The sequence below is a fragment of the Excalfactoria chinensis genome, chromosome 7 (assembly GCF_039878825.1).
Source record: "Excalfactoria chinensis isolate bCotChi1 chromosome 7, bCotChi1.hap2, whole genome shotgun sequence".
Lineage (NCBI taxonomy): Eukaryota > Metazoa > Chordata > Aves > Galliformes > Phasianidae > Excalfactoria > Excalfactoria chinensis.
This window is the reverse complement of record NC_092831.1, coordinates 32,435,838-32,454,519: the sequence shown is the minus strand read 5'-3', so window position 1 is coordinate 32,454,519 and position 18,682 is coordinate 32,435,838. Positions and strand designations below refer to the sequence as shown.

The 18,682-nt window shown below is 41.8% G+C and overlaps 2 protein-coding genes across 11 annotated transcripts in view; both read left to right on the top strand.

Moving 5' to 3' along the window:
* The window catches only part of ANKRD44 (ankyrin repeat domain 44), an 87,437-nt gene extending 81,488 nt beyond the window's left edge, over positions 1-5,949 (top strand). For 7 of the 10 annotated variants that reach the window (XM_072341187.1, XM_072341181.1, XM_072341179.1 and 4 more), the window contains one exon: positions 1,432-3,119. In XM_072341187.1, coding sequence (XP_072197288.1) covers positions 1,432-1,697 — 266 coding nt within the window. In that variant the 3' untranslated portion in view covers positions 1,698-3,119. Of the gene's footprint in view, positions 1-1,431 lie in introns of all 10 variants that reach the window. The other 3 variants (XM_072341185.1, XM_072341182.1, XR_011904257.1) reach the window with 2 other exon arrangements.
* A 545-nt stretch (positions 5,950-6,494) lies between these two features.
* Positions 6,495-18,682, top strand: part of PGAP1 (post-GPI attachment to proteins inositol deacylase 1) — a 31,831-nt gene continuing 19,643 nt past the window's right edge. Inside the window, exons 1-10 of the mRNA XM_072342271.1 lie at positions 6,495-6,685; positions 9,750-9,903; positions 11,191-11,366; positions 11,848-12,019; positions 13,059-13,219; positions 14,366-14,418; positions 14,587-14,653; positions 16,213-16,318; positions 17,575-17,630; positions 17,710-17,793. Of these exons, the coding sequence (XP_072198372.1) occupies positions 6,542-6,685; positions 9,750-9,903; positions 11,191-11,366; positions 11,848-12,019; positions 13,059-13,219; positions 14,366-14,418; positions 14,587-14,653; positions 16,213-16,318; positions 17,575-17,630; positions 17,710-17,793 (1,173 nt within the window). The 5' untranslated portion in view covers positions 6,495-6,541. The remainder of the gene's footprint in view (positions 6,686-9,749; positions 9,904-11,190; positions 11,367-11,847; positions 12,020-13,058; positions 13,220-14,365; positions 14,419-14,586; positions 14,654-16,212; positions 16,319-17,574; positions 17,631-17,709; positions 17,794-18,682) is intronic.

The window sequence follows — 18,682 nt, the reverse complement described above, 5'->3', positions numbered from 1 at the left end:
CTGCTTCATTCTGAGAGCAAAACCTGTGATTTTCAGCTGTCTGACCTAACCCGAGATGCAAGTAAATTACTGTTGCCTCCTGAAATAAACGATTAGTTAATAAATCTGATAATTTTATTTCAGATATCAGTGAAGTCCTTCCTTAAACATTATAGAGGTTGTGCTTCTATAATTTTTTTAAAAAATGTCTTCCTGTAATAAGCTGCTTTTTCTTAAAACAAGGACTTGGTGGCATTAATGTAGTAATTCAATACTGCCATCTTGCTGTATCAGTAAAGCAGCAGTACTACTACTTAGTCATTATAGCAAGGCATTTGAGATCTATGGATGAAAAGGGCAGAGTGGTGAGTATTTATTGTTAACCAATTAAAATTAAATTAAACCAAATTAACCAAATGCTACCAGATGAACTCGCATGAAGGAGTCCTGCTGAAGTCATCTGGCCCTAACCTCATTTAGAGAAAGGGGACAGGAAAGTGAACCAGACTAGCATCTAACCATAGTGTTTTGTAGTTAAAATCATACATGCTGATCTAGCTGGAAAGTTGCCGGAAAGTTCTGGAGCACAGCAACCTGTAAAACTGATAGATAGATAGATAGATAGATAGATAGATAGATAGATAGATAGATAGATAGATAGATAGATAGATAGATAGATAGATAGATAGATAGAAGGCATAAACAGCAAATCCATTTCAAAGATATGCGTATGTGAATTGCTGCTTTGGGGAAGCACTTGAACAGGAGTGAAGTTAAACTGCAGTGAAGACAAAGCTGATGGCTCCCCACTTCTTAAGAGTTACTGACACCTAAAATATATTAACTTCACATTTAAAACATAGGCCATGCTTTCTGAATGCAGTCATTATTCTTATAGAGTAATGCAAATTTTGAAGTATATCCATATAGTCCTACTTGCTGTACATCTACCACCTGTGCTGATCTAATGAGCGTCTCTTAACTTTGATTCCTAAATAATTTGCTGAGTTGAGTACTTGAAAATATGATTAAACTAATATCTTTCATGTTTTAATGAAAGCCGTTGTTCTCAGAATGAGACCTGTTCATCTGGACAGAAACTGAAGCCAGTTTCTGTCTCCGTTGCTGTACACCCCGTGTCCTGTATCCACCATATTGTTTGTGCTGTAGAGTCATGTTTAGCAAGTGCTTTTATTTATATGGTTGTGGAGTCTGTTTGCTGCGTGATTTAAAAGAATAGTGCTTGTGGTCACAGTGATTTCGATGCTCCGTGAAGTGTGTATCTTCCCAGCATGTCTAATTTGAGAACAGTAACACACCCCTGCTGCTTGGCATGTAACTGGACATACATCTCCTGCTTACAAAGTCGTCTAGAGATGTATATGAGGATTGCTCAGTGCCATTCTCAGTACCCTTAGTACTAACCGTTGCCTTGTCTGCGTTTGTGCCCAGGTCATACGCCAGCCCTGGCTTGCGCTCCTAACAAAGACGTGGCTGACTGCCTGGCACTCATTTTGGCTACCATGATGCCTTTTTCTCCTTCCAGTTCAATGACGGCTTTCAACTTCGCTTGTTATAAAAAAGACAGTTTGGGCAGGACGCATCTCTGCGATGGCTCCACTATGGGTAGCATTAACTCTTACAATAAGCCCTTGAGTAATAACATAGGAACAGAGGATGGGTACAATGAAAATGATTCTGATTCTGAAACGTTTTGACTTTTTGGTATTCAAAAACTTTTATTTCATTATTATTATTATTATTATTTCCTTTCGGCATTTTTCATTTTCCTTTGTCTTTTAAGACAGCTTAAATCCCACTGCGATATTCTTACCTATGACTCTTGACAAGTAGGTGTCGAAAGATTTCTAGCGTTGATGAGAATTAAGCCTTTAAATAACCAAGTTGGGGGCATTTACTGGAACATATTCCCATTACTGTTCTGTCTGCTTTTAGGCCCTAAGTGCCCCTGTGGAAAGTCTCTACCTCTAACTTCAAGTATTAAGAAAAAAAAAAGGACAAAATAAGAAAAAGAAAGAAAATGCCTTTTTTTTTCCTTTCTGACAGCACAATTAAACAGGGAACTGTTTGTAAAAAGTCCTTACATGGTTTAGCTGTACTATGAGCGTTTCTAACGTAGCCTTCATAGCATCATCCCTCTTCTCTATTTGTCTGTCTCTTAGTTGCAGGGGCTCTAATAATTAGGTGATTATTGTTTTTCACATGAACCAAAGGTAAAATTGTAGATCTTAAAACTGCCTGTATAATTTTTTGCAGGAAAAGAAACGTTTTACGTTCTGCACGCATTAAGCACTTAAACGTACCGAAGGCACTTTTTTTACAGTTATTAGTTACATCACACAGTTAGTAAAATATATCCTTAAGGCCAAATTCGACTTGTCTTATCATATTCCCCACTGACGTTGGTAGAACCACTTGTGGATAGAAATCACTTGGTCCTTCCCCCCCGCCCCCAGTTCAGCACCAGAACAGTCGATTTGCACTACGGAATTAAGGAATTAAGGTCATTATTAGTTTCTGTCGCCTGAGCTGTCAGCCAGGATCCTAATATCAGACCAGAGATGAACAATCAGGTGTAGACAGAGGTGTACGTCAAGGTTTACGATGTCTTGCCGACTTTAAGGGACTATTATTTTGTTTGCTTTCCTATGCTTAAGTAACTCGATTTTACTGTAGACAGTATTGATACTTCTGACACAGTTTGGATGATCAGAACAAAGGTAAAGCAATGAAAGCATAACACCAAAAGCTGAAACACCAATCAGGAGAAAACACGCAGATGTACCAGGCAGGGGACTGGAGATGCACGCTTAAGAGCCTTTTGTCACCAGCTTTGAAAGCAATGTCAGCTTTGTGAATATGTTTACTCCTTCTGCCAAAGTTTCTAGGTCAAATGGACCCCGACCCTCTTCTGCAACAGATGTACAAAAGGAAGAATGAAACTTTATAAACAAAACAAACAAAAGCCTATCCAAACTAACCAGCTCTACCAAGAGGACCAAAATGCTTCGGTGAATAAATGGAAGACTTTATTGCTTGTATTTTTTTTCTTCAAATGTGAGTGACGTAATGAAGTAGCTTTTCTAAACCACAAAAATATAAACTTTTGAGGTAATGAGCGAGTCTTGAGTGAATTTCACATTTATGACACAGGTTTCAAGGTGACGTTTGTAACTAACAATGTGTTGACCACAGGTTTGTTCTTTGTTTTGTTTTGTTTTTCCAGGATGAGGAAAATGTTCATATGCTTTTTAATGTAAATGCGTTTGTATTTATTTGAAATGAAACAAATGCCCGGGAAAAAAAACAAAAACAAAAAAAAACTATAGCTTTTTTCTCTATGATAGTATTTGTGCATATTTTTTTTTTGACATAATGCAAAATGAAATGTGAATCTAGGCAAGAGTGATGGCCTGAGTGGAAAGGAGGGACCGATGCTCTTGAGAAGTGCACCCATCTTACCATACGGAGTACGAAGATGAAGTCCACAGGCTGTGATTGGTAAAATGCACGATCATTTAAGAGCATAAGAAAGGGTTCCAAAACATTGCTAGGCAAGTGAGAGAACACTGTACAGCCACGGGAAAGAGGAGAAGGGTCATATAGCATAGAGTACGAGGTTAAAGTTCCAGTGATCCACGCTCAGAATGCCTGCAGGCCTGAGTCTCTGCAGGGAGAGTGAGAAGAGCTGCTGCTTCGGTGTATGCTTTTGGCAGGGTAAATGGACAGCAGGGATTTCTAGTTGAGTTGCAGTTTTTAGCCGTGTTCCACCGCACTGTTGAAAAGCTGTCAGCAGACTCCAGTTCCTCAGTTAGAAAAATGATATAGTGTTATTTTGCCTCGCTAAAATGAAGCATTTTCTTAACAATAACTCACATCCAAAAATTGCAGCAAAAAAAAAATATCCTGAAGGGCAGCTCTATGAGGGCAAACGATGTTTCCCCTTAACCCTGCCTGCTCTGCGGTAGAATGACAGAGCACCCGAAACTGTGGGTTTATCCTCAGAAACAGCACAAAGAAACATTTTTATGATCGACTTCATTCCAAGTTTCAGCTCGTAAAAGCTGCAGGATAGCAATAACCACCTCGCTTCAAGCGCTGAAGATCAGAGATCAGTTGTTGGTTTTCAGTGGTGTCTGCTTAGAAATGAATGGAAATCCCACATTTTGCTACTTGGGTTTCTGTGGAAGGATGATGGCATTTAAGAGGAGCCAACAAATGGGAAATGGCTGCCACCTGCCTGCCTGGCAGCATTTTCATCTTCAAGCAGAGACTGATAATAGGCTAACCCTGAAATGCCTATAATTTCATATAGGATAACGTTATCAAGAGATACGTTATCTTATATGAAATCGTTTCATTAGGAGAAAACTGGTCCTCTTTCCAAGGAGGATGCTGTATTATCTCAAGCAGGCATTAAAAAAGATAAATTAAACAATCAGTATTTTTTACTTGCTACCATACACTTACTAAAACTATTTCTGTGTCTTTTGCAATACCTCCTAACTCTGGTATCAGGTGGTGCAATATCTGCTGCACCTTACGATGGATGCAGTGTTACAGAAGCACTGGGGATTACTGAATTACTTGGAACCTTGTAGGAATCAAATCCCAGCTTAATTGAGACACGGTTCTGTAACCCAGTGGTGATGTAAGAATTCCATGGCAAAGGGTGGTCTGTCAGCACCTGAAGGGCGCTGGGAAAGCTGTGTTCTGAGCGTGGTGTTATCAGATGTGACAGGAGCGAGGCCCTTGGATGTATGCAGTATTGGCCTGTCCCAGATCTCACCTGAGTTGCCGGAATCCCTTTTCATGTATGCCAGTACATTGAGCTGTAATATAATTTATCGCTTGTAGAAGTGAATTAGTCATTTAGGGGTCAGGTATTTGAGCATGGGAATAATTTTACTCTTGTAAATAATTACCTTGCCTTTCCGTGGACATTGTACAAGAGTAGAGTTAATCACAACGTAATTGTTGCACTTAAACCCCGGATCCTGCAGTTTGCAGTACGTGGACGTCTGCTGTATCCACACCAAACAGTGCAGTGTTTGGGAGGGGCAGCAGCCTGCCCGGCTTTATTAGCAGGATGGTCCCATCCTGTGTTTTAAGCACAGTTGCAGGTGGAATCCATGTCGGGATTGGGTCCGTGTCTCCCTCACAGAGACTGAGTTACAACCTTTGGACTGCCTGAATTTGCTGTGAAATAGCTCAGGGGATTTCTGTTCATCGCTACTAAAAGGGCACCGCGATGTGTTTGGTACTTCCATGCAGTCAACCACTGCCAGATGATTCAAGGAGAGCAAACACATGAAACGAACCATTTCTCCACCGTACTGTTGAGAAACTCGATTGTTGTATCTTGAGGGTGATTTAAAAGAAATAATAATAATAATAATACAATGTGATTTTTATTCTTAGTCCTGTAAGAAATTATTAGAGTGCCTTTTTATATCTGCGTATGATGGAAACGTTTTGTGGAAGTCGTCCTTTTTCCTTTCCATGTGAGTGTTACAGAAGCAATACATCACCAGTAAGGTTTCATTTCAAACCCATTCTCGGAATGTACGGAGCGTTTCTTCTTTTCATATGCTCTACCTGCATTGAAAGGGAAAACAATCTATGCTACATTTCTATAGGAATAACATCTGCAGCGCTCAAAAGGCTTTCTTATTCCACCAGGTAAACCTTAGATCAGTGTTATAGGAAAGGGCGTTTGAACCCAGTGACAATCCGAGTGTGCGTAAACGTGACTATATGCGTTTGTATGCAGTGATTACGTATTAAAGCCAATATCTCATGTTTTGTAGGGTTTTTTTTTGTCTCCTATTTTCTGCTTCAGCATGTGCAATAATGTACCTTTACAACCCACGGTGATACGGATCTGGTGCCAGTGTTCTATTTTGCATAACGTTTGTAATAAACGATACGAGATGTTGTTGCATCGTTTCGGTGGGGGTTTCGTTGGTGTTGTTTCCTTTTGTAAATGGCAGCCCTCGGCTCGTCGTCCCCCGAGGCAGGATTTTAGTGCCTCAGCCCGTCCCTTCTCAAGCACAGTTTGTTACCTTCCACCCAACTACTGAATGCTGTGTTAACGTCACGAGAAACCCCGCCTGTAAACTACTCTTGATATGCATTCAGACGGTTATTTTTACAAATAAAAACGGTACAAGTACTGTTGGACAAACGGGACTACATCTTCTTTACAAGCGCTTCGTCTCAAGAACGGGAAGCGGCCCCGCTCCCGCGCTGCCGGCACGGCGGGGCTCTCCCACAGGCGGCGGCGGCAACCCGCCCCGAGCTCCCCGTCACGGCCGCTGCAGCTGCGGCCCGTGGGAGCCGGTCTGCAACTCCGCAACTCCCCGCCGTGAAGGGAGGATCGGTAGGAAAAGGCCGGCTCAGCGCCCGCCCTTCCTAAGATGGCGGCCGCCCGTTCCGCCTCCCGGGCGGTGCCGGTCCCGCCCCGCCGTGTCTGCGCGGGGACGGCCCGCGGGGGGAGGCGGCTTCCGCGCCGCTCCGCACTTGAGCGCGGCGGGACGCCATGGGGTGGGCTGCCCGCCGGCTGCCCGCCGTGCTGTACGGGGCTCTGGCGGCCATGCTGCTGCTGGGGGTGCGGGACGTGCTGTTCGTTTACGAGGAGAACCGGTGCAGCATGACCTACATGTACGAGTACCCCGAGTATCTGGTGAGCGGGGGCTGCGAGGGGAGGGAGGCGGCGGCGGTGTAACAGGTGGCGGCTGCCGGGCGGGTGAGGCGGCATCGCGCCGCCCCGCGGCTGTCGGGACATTACCGCTCCGCTGGGGCGCGGCCGGAGGCGGCTCACCTCGGCCCCGTCGTGCGCTCGAAGGCAGCTGCAGGGGGCCGCCTGACGGACGGCTGCTGGCGGCTCCGAGCTCGCGTGTGCTCGGCTGGCCGCTGTGGGAAGGGGGCTGCCGCCCGGGCGAGTTGTGGGGCGGTGTCCCCTAACGTGCGCACTGAGCCGCGAGAAAAAAGCGAGCAACACGTAGTGTTACGTTTAGCGTTGTTATCTGTGCAAAAAGATTAGGGATTTCTACTTCTTCCTCGACCTGTTAGTTATAGGCGTGTTACTTGTGGGCGCTGGTGGCAGTTGGGAGAGCTGTGAGCCTGAAGGGGGTTTTACTGATAAAGCCTTTGGGGAACCTTTGTAAAGACCGCTTTGAAAAGCCGCTGCGCAGAAGTGGCTCGTTCGTTTTGGGTCGGTTGAGGTGCGTGTGGTAACCTTGTTGTGTCAGGTCGTGTCCGTGGTGGTATCCAGAAGGGTGCTGCTCAAACAGTTTGACTGTACCGTGCTGACGAAGCAAATACAAACACTTAAACGTCATGCAGTAAATTCTCAGGTCTCTCAATAGCCAGACCCGACTTCAGGTTCAGTCTGAAGCCACCAAATGAAAGTTACTGGTAACATCCTAGAATGGCTCGTGTTGAAAGAGACCTCAGAGATCCCCCCTGCTGCCCAAGGCCCCATTCGGCACAGCCCTGAGTGCCTCCATATAGGGCATCTACAGCTCTGGGCAGCCTGTGCCAGTGCCTCAGCATTCTCTGAGTAAGAGATTCCCCCTCTCATCTAATCTATATCATCCCTTTTCTAGCTTAAAAGTCTTCCTTCTTGTCCTATCATTACCTACCTGTGTTAAAAATCAATGTTTCTGCTGCATATAAGCTTCCTTTAAGTACAGAAAGGACTTCTGTGTCAGGTCTGCCCAGAGCTTCCTTTTCTGCAGGCTGTACGAGCCCAGCTCCCTCAGCCTGTCCTCACAGGAGAGGTGATGTTCTTTTTGGTCTTCCTTGGGGCCCTTCCAACAGCTTGATATCCTTCCTTCTCTGGGGGCCCTAGGCCTGAGCACAGATGGGGCCTCACAAGGGCAGAATGGAGGGGACAGTCACCTCCCTGGCCCTGCTAGCCTCAAAATCTGGTTGCTGTTATCAGGGATAGCCTGAAATTACCACCTGCCAGCAAATACCTTTTATGTTTACTTGCCATGTCAACAATTGAGTTCTCCATGACCTAGGTTCTGTGCAGGGCCTGGTGTGAGCACAGGGAAGGGGAAGTGGCAGCAGCTCCATGTGGTGCCGTGCCCATCTTATCTGACTGCGCTGCTGCCTCTCACAGCAACTGGTCCCAGAGTAAATGCTCTGACTGTGTGGAAAGCAGTGCTTCTGGAGGAGAGTATCAGCTTGTTTAGGTTAGTGAAGTCACGGTACCTTTTAGCTACTTGTTTATTCTTGGAGGGGTTGTTTGTTTTGATTTTAATGTGGTATTTGTAGTTCCGGTGTTGGTGTGATGTTGAGCCAAAGGAGGCAGCTTGCTTGGCTTTTGTGCTGTCTGAAAGCTTGTGAGAAGATGACAAACCAGAATGGAGGAGCAACTGAACAGATTGTTACTTAGGGGAGGTTACTTAGCTTACTAATAAAGACTTGTTTCACTGAGTGTAAGGATGGGTCTGGGCTTTGTTTCCCACAGAGACCTGAATGCCTTTGGAAAAGGAGGTTGTATGGGTGATCTGCAAATGTCAGCCCCAAATGGAGCCCAGTGCTTGTTGTTCACAGTGAAGGGTTTATGACTGTTTCTGTGTGTTTATAATGCAATATATGTATCCATATACACACGTTACATAACATTTGAGATACATCTTGATCTTCTATCTAATCTATATTTGTATGGGAAATTGGTAACCACAGCCTGAACCTCTGATTAATCAGCTGAGGCAAGTGTCAGGTCAGCTGTGGCAGCACAGGTGAGAGTCATTTAGCTGTGCTCCCGGAAGGGCTGGAGCTTGACTCCATGTCCTCTAGACCTCATTTAAGGGCTGACCACCACTAAGGCAGCATCTCTTGGAGATTGCTCCTCAGTTCCCAGCAGACTGAAGGCTTCCATATGGGTGAGTTTTTCCTGTTAATAACCTTTTGGGTATTTACAACTATCTTCTTTTCATTCTTGTCACCATACAGTATTGCAGACCACAAGGGGAGGTTGCCGATAGCTGGTGTGGCAGACAGTTTGAAAACGGAGGGAGAAAGGAAGTGGACCTCAGTTAAAGAGGAGCAGACAAGGAATAAAAGGAAGGGATGAGTGACATGAGGGGGAGGGAAGCACAGATTTTCCCATAGGCACAGCTGAGCGAAAACTGAGGCAGAGCTGCTTCTGTCTAGGCAAAGCACTCAACAGTGACATTAGAGACGTTTTCTGATCCAAAACTGATCCAGAATCATCCCGAGGCATCAGGAATAAGTAACTTGGATCACACAGGTGTCCCAGTTCCTGGTCTCAATTCTTTTGTCCTGGGAGACCCATTTATGTTTTAACACTTTTTTTTCTTCACCAGAGGCACAAGGTAGGGTTTGCTTGGAGAGTGTGCAACTAGGGAGGTGTCATTGCAGTTTTTTGGCTGTTTGTTTAAAGCCCATTAAAGTCAGTAAGCATTCTGGGGAGCCTGTTGCGAGAGCTTGGTCCCTTTCGTCTGCATTCAGAAACAAATGTTACTTAGTTTTCTGTGTCCTTTTGAATGTCCAGGCTGCAGAGTCTTCATTTTCACACCAGCAGCTGGCTGTGTTTCCGTGCAGGATGGATTGTAACAGCATGCTGATAATCCCATCTGCATCAGCTACCTCTCAGTAAGGCTGGAGCTCCTTCTCCCTGTTACCTGGTGCAGGCCACCTCCTTTCTATTCAGTTCATGTGTCCTAGAAGATGGTGTTTTGATTCTATGCTGCGTTTTTCTTTTGCAACAGAAAATCAAACTACCGAAGAAGACAGCCAGACGATATCCAGCGTATGAGCTCTATCTCTATGGAGAAGGGAATTACGCTGAAGAAAACAAGAATCTGATATTGACAGGCATTCCAATTCTCTTTCTTCCCGGAAATGCTGGCAGTTACAAACAAGGTAAGCCTTTGGCTGATTTACAGCCCATCTGCGGAGTTCCCTTAGTTATGCACTTGAAGACAAGAGGTTTTCTATTTGAAATAGCATCAGCTGGGGCTGTAATGATCAGTCGGCTTATGGCAAGGAAAATCCTTACTAGTCCACGGTCAATTTCAAGCCAAGTGCTTTAGTTTCTGTAAATGCTTACAGACTTATAGAGAAATAGTATCCAAAGGGGGTTGTGAATATCATGGTGAGGGGAGATACCGTATGGAAATCTGCGATGGTGCATAATGCATTGCAGAGCCGCTCTGAAGCAACACTGTCTCTAAATACAAGACAGAACAGGAAATGGAATGGCACCTGCTGTGTAGGTGAGGTACAAAGAACGAGTTTGGTGAGTTGCAGTACAGATCCACGCCACAGATAACGTGCTGCTTTACAGCAGGCCCTCTAAATAGTTATTCTTTGTTTTGAGGAATTGATTTAGGGAGACTAGCAGTGAGCTGTGCTCATTTCTCAAAGTCTTTGTTAAAATAATTCTGCTCTGCCTTCATCAGTGGCTCAGAATAGATTACTGTTGTGGGGGATTTATGATGAAAATCATATTTGATTGAGATTTTATGATGGGACAGTGCCTTTTAAGCCTGGTGCCTAGTTGCAGAGCAGAGTTGCTGTTAACTCTTATTCTCCTGCTTTTTGCTAGTGTTTGCTGAGAAATGAAAGCAGAAGCTTTGCTGGGCTTCTCCTTTGCATGTTCCAGGCTGTTCTGAAAGATGTGATTTCATTTTCTTTCACGGGCACCAAAATGAAGCTTTTAAAATTTCCAAAATTCAGATGTCTAGTAGAGGATGGTAGTCGGGTTGAAGTATTGGGAAGGAACCTGAAACTGGGAGAGCAGAGATTCTACTTAGGAACCTGGCACAGGTGTGGAACACAGTGATAGTGCCTTTAATACTAAAGCAGTATTAAGCAGCAGCCCGGGTGGATGACAGGTCAGAAGCAAGGCCTTGTAAACAGGGCATTTTCTCCCACAAGATTTCAGGTGGCCAGCTGAAATTGTACTAATTGTCCTTGTTCTAATTATTTATGTGTTCAAATCGTCTTTTGTGAAACAGACAGCGTTGCATTTAGAAAAGCATTTGCTTCTGAATGTGTTTCTCATCCTCTTCTTTTTTATGTAAGACTTGCGTTTAATTATTAAGATAACATTTGTTAATAGATCACGTATTTATGTGTCTAAATACTAATTATGATGTAAGGATACTCTAATGGTCGCTCCTTAATTGATGTGATTTCTTTTCCTAGTGCGTTCTCTTGGCTCCATCGCTCTTAGAAAAGCAGAAGATCTTGACTTCAAGTATCATTTCAATTTCTTCAGTGTCAACTTTAACGAGGAGCTGGTTGCGTTGTACGGCGGTACCCTCCAACGACAGACCAAATTTGTGCACGAATGCCTAAAAGTAATTCTGAAGTTGTACAGGGTAAGCACTTACTCTATACAGTTCATTTCTGTTTTGTAAATGGAATTCTGAGCTGCCTCTTCTGACTGGAAACAGAAGAATGATGAATAAGGGAGGGAGAGTTTATGATGTTTCGAACATGCTAATAAGGCAAAGGAGAAATGCTCTTTTTTTAGTAGGTTTGTGCTACCTGTGACAATCCCAAAGCCCAGGTTAGGTTTTATGCTGTTTCAAAATAAATTCTTCCATATGAAATACCTGCCTTTTTGTATAGGAGCATTAAATTTTCCCTAACTTACTGGAGTATTAACATGGCATCATCTTCCATCTGGTTTTCCCTAGAAAAATTTCCTGCTAGCCTGTGTTGATTCTAATTAGTGTTAGCCTTGAGGGGATGCGAGTGTATTTGAGGAGAAAAATGGACAACTGTTAGCCAAAGGAGACTTAGTTTAATGTGAGATGTGTTCCTGATATGCTGTTTGCCCTTTGGTCTTTGCTTAAGGGTCAGGAATTTGCACCAACCAGTGTTGCCATAGTGGGCCATTCCATGGGTGGTCTTGTTGCAAGAGCACTGCTTACCCTGAGGAATTTTAAGCCGGAACTTATAAACCTCCTCATTACACAAGCTACGCCTCACGTTGCACCTGTGATGCCTTTGGACAGATATCTTACCGGTAAGCATTGCAGTTTACCTAGGTGCATTTTGTTTCTTTACCGATTCTCTCTAGCATTAACAAGTGAGATTCTTGCAAATTGCTGTGGCCTTGCAGCAGCTTTTGTGTGCGAAAGGTACTGTTCTGTTTACTGTCATTAATCTGTTCCTTTGTCATTATGATGGTTGTTTGAGAGCACTCAGCTACTGAAAGTGTGGTCTAAAATTGACTTTGTGGATTTGAACTCCTGCGAAGGGACCAGGAGTCTAAATATAAACTTAATAAGCTGTAGAGCACGTAACTAAATCTGTAAGCTCTGCAGAGAATGACATTCTTTCCTTCTTTTCTGTAGAACTTGACCTCTGAAATGACTTTCTATGTCAAGTGAATTGACTAAATTGAGGTATTTTTTGGAAGTTGTTAATGTTTGTTGCTCTCAAAGTCAGGGAGGATGAACATCGAGTACAGATGAAATTGTGTTTTACATACTTTGTTTTTGGCTATATATATATAAAAGTGGCAATGTATTTTCTGCTCTACAAGAGAAGTATAATCATTATTTATGTACTGTTAACTTAATAGAATGATGGATTCTACTAAATAGTGCCAATGAAATATATGCTTAGTGAAAAATGTTCATTGTAAATATTGAAGGGAATTAGACAAGGAAAGCAATAGACATTTGTTTTCTTTGTCCCTTATGGCACCCAAAGGAAATGGATCATCTCTAGCTGCTGGATTTGAGTTATTGTATTTGTATTAGTCTTTTCTTCTACAACTGACTATAGTACTTCCTCCTTGCTGATTCTGGGCTGTGCTTAAATTAAACCTGTGATTTGCTACTTAAAACAACCTAAGTGCTCATCTAATGTTGAAAGTGTGTCTGTCTTTCCTAACTCCTACCTCCTTGGGGTTAAAACAGTAGTTTTCCTGAATGGAGAGTGATGCTTGGATCTTGAATGTCTCTGGTGGAGCATACAGAAAGTTCTATGTTTACAGGGTATGTTTGTATTTAAAATAGATGTGTGGAAATTATGAATAACTGTGATGTATCTTACAGATTTTTATAGAGCTGTAAACAATCACTGGATTCTAAAGGCCCAAGATTTAAGAAATTTAACTACCCTTTCCGTGGCGGGAGGATTCAGAGATTACCAAGTTCGTTCGGGACTGGCTTTTCTACCAAGACTGAGTCAGCATGACAGTGCCTTATCTGTTGTGGTAAAACAAACTAACAAAAATCTTACCTTGGTTTTGCACGGAGTTGTATTAAATATCTACTTATGTAATGCATATAGCAGTATGTGATTGTAGTTTGAATATCTAGTGTAGTGAAACAAAGTATGAGTAATATGTGTGAAAAAGTATGTAACGTGTAGTACTCGAATTGTTAATACAGGAGAAAGCAGTGCCTGTTGAAGGAGTGTGTGCTGAGTTAAGAGTATGTACACTCCCCAGTAGGGTTTGAAAGAAAAATTGCTCTTTACAACTTTCATATAGTGTGTAAGACAGTTTGTAAATGGGTTTGTTCTGACATGAACTTGAAATGTTATCTGCAGCAGTTTTTATTTGGTCAGTGTTTCCCTCCTTGTTCATTGTGCAGAAGGCAATCTATAAATAGTCCCAGCCCTAGTTCTGCTAGGCTAAGAAGATTAACTCTGCGTTTGTCCTGTTAATAGTGGTGCTGATTATTATTTTGTCATCTGGATATAGCAACGCATACTACGTTACCATAACATGGTGGAGTTATTTATTTTGCGTTATTTTTTTCTTCTTGGATGTAATTCATGCTTTTTCATAGTTTACTTGAATCAAGTTCTACTACTGGGTGATGATCTGTGCTTATGGGAGGTTTTTGGTATTAGTCCCTAAGTGCAGTTAGGTGCACTTGTACAAATGGATAGCTCTAGGCCATCCAGTTCTTTCTGCACGATGTTCTCACAGTCTTTTACTTTGAGGAGGTCCATGATTTTTCAGCAGCAGACTTCACTGGCACGGTTGTCTTCTAGTGGGGCGGGATCACTTAGTAAAATTAGAAAGATTAGCCATGGAAGCAGTCTTTGAAGACTTTTTGGCAGGTTTATTCTTTAACATAATTTGCTCTTTCACCGCTAGACTCCGCTATCTAGTGTAGATTATTTCCTTAGTCATTTTGTTTTACAAGTTCTTATTTTTGTGGAAGTAAACAAGGATCTGGACTGAAGGCGTAATTCTCTTCAAACCCTTTCCCTGAAAATTTTCTTAATTACCCCAATAGATTTAAGTGAGGAAAAAGGAAAAAAAAACAACCAAAGAAAAAAATGTGCTTAGTATTTTGAAATACTGAACACCAAAAGGGTGTTGTAACTCTTTTCCTTCTCCAAACAGAGTTCAGCTGTGCCTAGGGCTTGGGCCTCAACAGACCATCTCTCCATAGTGTGGTAAGCAAATCAGACCGAGGTTAACTGGCTGATGAAACATCTCTCTGTTCTCTATTCTTCTTACATTGTACAACAATGTTGTATCAGCATAACATTGTCTCTTCCGACTACTTGTATTGCCCCGGATATTTTCTTTCTAGATTTAAATGTATTTATTCTGTTTTCCAGGTGCAAGGAATTGATCCTGGCTACCATCAGAGCTTTTTTTGATCTCATAGATGAAAACACAAGGCAGGTTTGTATGTGTGATCCTGTATGTAATTCCCATCACACTTTCTTTTTCCATCAAAAAATGCTTAATGAAAACAAATAACACGCAGATAGACAGGAGGCTCACTTGGTATTTTTTTTCTGTGTCATTCTAAGACAATTGTTACCTTTCTGGTACCAGTCTCTGAAAAAATCACATGGCTTTCTATTGTTTGCCCAAGATGTCAGAAATAATTAGATGTTATATTAATGATAATTATTTCATAGATAATTTTATTATTACTTGATGCTTTATAGCTGGAGTATGGGCCAAACTTTTGTTCACTAATGCATTAGGTTTAGTTGAGCAAATTTAGGATGGAATCCTTTGGCACATCTTTGACTCCCCTTTTATACATCATGTATAAAGGATGAAAAGCTTTGGTAGTTTATGTCAGGCATGATACTACTCTGACTTTCCCATGTGTTGTCACGACGGCTGGCAAATAGCACATATAAAATACAATATTAGCACAAAGAAATGCTAACTTGTTTATTTCCAGTTACCGTCACTTAATTGTTTTCTAAATAAATATCATGCGTCCTACTTCTTGAAAACTGTTGGGAAATCTCCCATTGTGTTCTGTTCTCTTTCTGAAGTGTTATGCAGCAATAAACAGAAATTGGGATTAAGGTGCAGAGATTGGAAATGTGCGAGAGCAGAGCCCCAAAGGTTGAAGAGGGAGGCTTTCTGATGTTTGGTTTTTGTTTTTCCATAATATGTGGTACAGATTTCACTGCTTTCTTAAGTATGCTCACTTCAACACTAGATTTATAGAGATAGAAAGGCATTTCAGTTGTTCTGAAGTTGACTGACAGTGTTCTTGAAGGTAAAACTTTAGAGAAACCAACTGTGTTGTCCACAGTGTTGAAGAAAAAAAAAAACATTCGTCTCTGTGATTTGATTTGGGGGGAAACAAGCAATAGAACAAAAGCAAAGCCCAGCTGACAGCTGTTTGGATGCTGGAAAATTTTTAAATGAGATGTAGTAAGCTAGATTTATAGCCCCAGACAAGTAAATATAAATGTAAGAACTTTCAACTCTGCTAGAAGTGTGGGACTTGGGAAAAAGGTACATCTATCTAATTAAATAATAGTAATAATAATAGTAGTAATAACATGGGAGACCTGATAGCAGCTTTTCAGTACCTAAAGGAATAGACTCTTTAACAGGGCGTTGTGACAGGACAAGGGAAAATGGCTTCAGTCTAAAGCAGGAGAAATTTAGATCAAATATGAGAAAAAGGTCTTTTAAGATAAAGGAAGTGAAGCGTTGGAACAGGTTGCTCAGAGAGGTGGTGGGTGCCCCATCTCTGGAGATATTCATGGTCTGGCTGGGGTGGGCATAGAGCAGCCTGATCTAGGGTAGATGCCCACATTCATTGCAAAAGACTAGATGTCTTTTAAAGGTCCCTTCCAGTGCAAATGGTTATGTGAGTAATAGCATGGTTTTCTTGTGTTGAGAGTAGGCAAGGATACAAAGCACCCCTTAGCTGTATTTCTACTGATCGTGTCATTAATGTTTTTATTTTTTGTTTTTTAAAGATAACTGAGGATCCTAAGAAGAGAATGTCTGTGTTGAATCACCACTTTGTTAGACACCCTGGAAAGCTATTTGAGGACAATCCTGAAGCTTTCACAGAACTTACAGGTGTGCACCAGTTTTCTCCTGAACAGGATTCGGTGATACTCCTTGGTTAAGAGTTGATCTTCTCACCAGCAAACTTCTGAAATGAAGTTTGTCCTTTTTTAGACATTGCTAAAACAATGTACAGATTTTATACATAAACTGGTTAGTGTTTGTGTGATTTCCAGCACTAAATAGGTTGAAAGTGTTAGGGGGAAAATGAGTATGTTGTTTTTATATGCCTTTGATTCTGAGGGTCAATCTTGACACGTATACCTAAATGTCCATTTAGGAAGTCTCAGAGTCTGGGTATAGCTGGATGTTAAAAGTACGGTATAATATATGCTTACATCCTTTCCTTGTGGAATATTGACAGCAACATTACAAAACCATGACAGAGGGACAGTATGAGTATTGTAGAGCCACTGTGTTAATTCTGTGCTACTGAAGAAAATTCTGAATGTCCTGACGTACCTCATCAGTGACTTCCTTTTCATAATGATGTCAAGTAGCAGGGTAATGTGGGTCACCTACTGGTGATTTCCTTGTAACTGCTAAGAATGCATCGTTGAAGGATAAGAAATCTTGAACATATGCGTTCTTGGGAGCTGAAAAGTTGTTTAGCTAGGGCACAGATACGTTCCTAGTTCTGCTGAAGAGGACTGAACTGAGGAAAGGCATTTTATTTTGGAAATATTTAAAATGTTAACTATTTCAGAGCTGCTGAGGTGGCTTTAACTTTGGTTTCTGGTTTTGGCCACTGAAAGGGAAACTGTTGATCACAGCCTGAACCTCTGATTAACCATCTGAGGCAAGTGATACTTCAGCTGTGGGAGCACAGGTGAAGGTAATTCAGTTGTGCTCCAAGAAGGGGTGGAGCTTGACTCTCCTAGATCCCATTTAAGGGCTGACCACCACTAAGGTAGCATCTTTTTCTGGAGATTGCTCCTTCGTGGAGTTTTTGGGGTGAGTTTCAACATTGGTGAGCATCCATCTTGACTGAAAGCCTCAGCACCGGTGAGTCTTTCCTTAGATACCCTCTGACTATGTATTTACTCTGTAATTCCAACTATACACTTGTGTTATTCCAACTTTACATCCGCCCTTATGAGAAAGCACGTAGGCACTGATGTGCTGGAATGAATTCTGCAGAGGACTGTCAAAATTGTTAGCTCCTGGGGAGCTGTGTTTGTTCACAATAAACGAGTGATCAGCTTTTTCTGGTGACGCTGATATTAACCTTCTTTAAGGGTGACATATAAAAACTTATTTGTTTTTAGGAACTTTCACGTGGATTAAAGTCAAAGCCTCAAAATGGACTTATTTGGTTTACAATGTAAGTAACATTTTTCTTCTTTGTGTTTTTTATGTTTGTCCTTTTTACTTACGAGCGTTCTGTTTTTTTTCCTTCTAAGGATTCTGATGGAAAATACTTCACATTTCCTCTTGCAAGCCACAGAGAATCCTACAGTCACGTTTACTGTGAAAGCACTATGTTGGTGAGATGATACTTACTGTTCTGTCTGGAATTTGTTTATAGATTTGTACGGTCTTAATTTGGTTTCACTGTGTATTTGAAGACAGTTTAGTGGATAGTGGTTGAAATGAGTAACATCCACTTGCAGTTACAGCCTATGCTTTGCATCAGTTGTACTTCTTGTTTTAGCATGTCTTGCTTAGTGTTTGAGGTCGGAAACTTTCCATGCTACCCAAACTTCAGTGTCTTATTTCTGGTTCTATAATAGTTAGCCCCAGGTTGCTTTCTTCTTTAAATAGGTGTAGCTGTATTGATTGCTTTCGATGAAGAAATTACTGTCATTGTTGCCAGGATTCAGCCATACTTGTAAATCGGGAAGAATGTTTGTAGGTTTGCTTTCCCATGATAACATGGAAGTGAGCTATAAATTCTACAGAAATCTTTCACTAGGCAGGGGGAGTGAATGAGGGCCAGCTAAGAATACAGCTCCTTCTCAGCTGTCTCCTTTGTTGAGAGATGATAGCACACATATTTATTGTTCTATGTGTATCAATTCAGCCAAAATGTTTTAGAAATAATTTTTGGTAAGTAGGAACGTAACCTCTTGGCAGACTGGAGGTTGATAAATATACCTCCTAGAATTATATGACTGTTTTGGATTAGTGGCAGGGAAATTTAGACGCTTCCCTGTTCCATCCTGCCCATCCTTCTTAACCACAAAAGGAAAGGTTCAGGCCATCGTTATGGAGAAGAGTATTTATCCTCAGTTCTTTTCTAGTTGTTATTATCAGGAGCAGCTTCCAAGTCTTTACTTTCATTTGCCAGACATTGGATGTGCTTTTAGAGAAAAGTATTGATTCATAAGGAGAGAAGACAACAAACAAAATTTCAGTTGGTTCCCTAAAATAGAA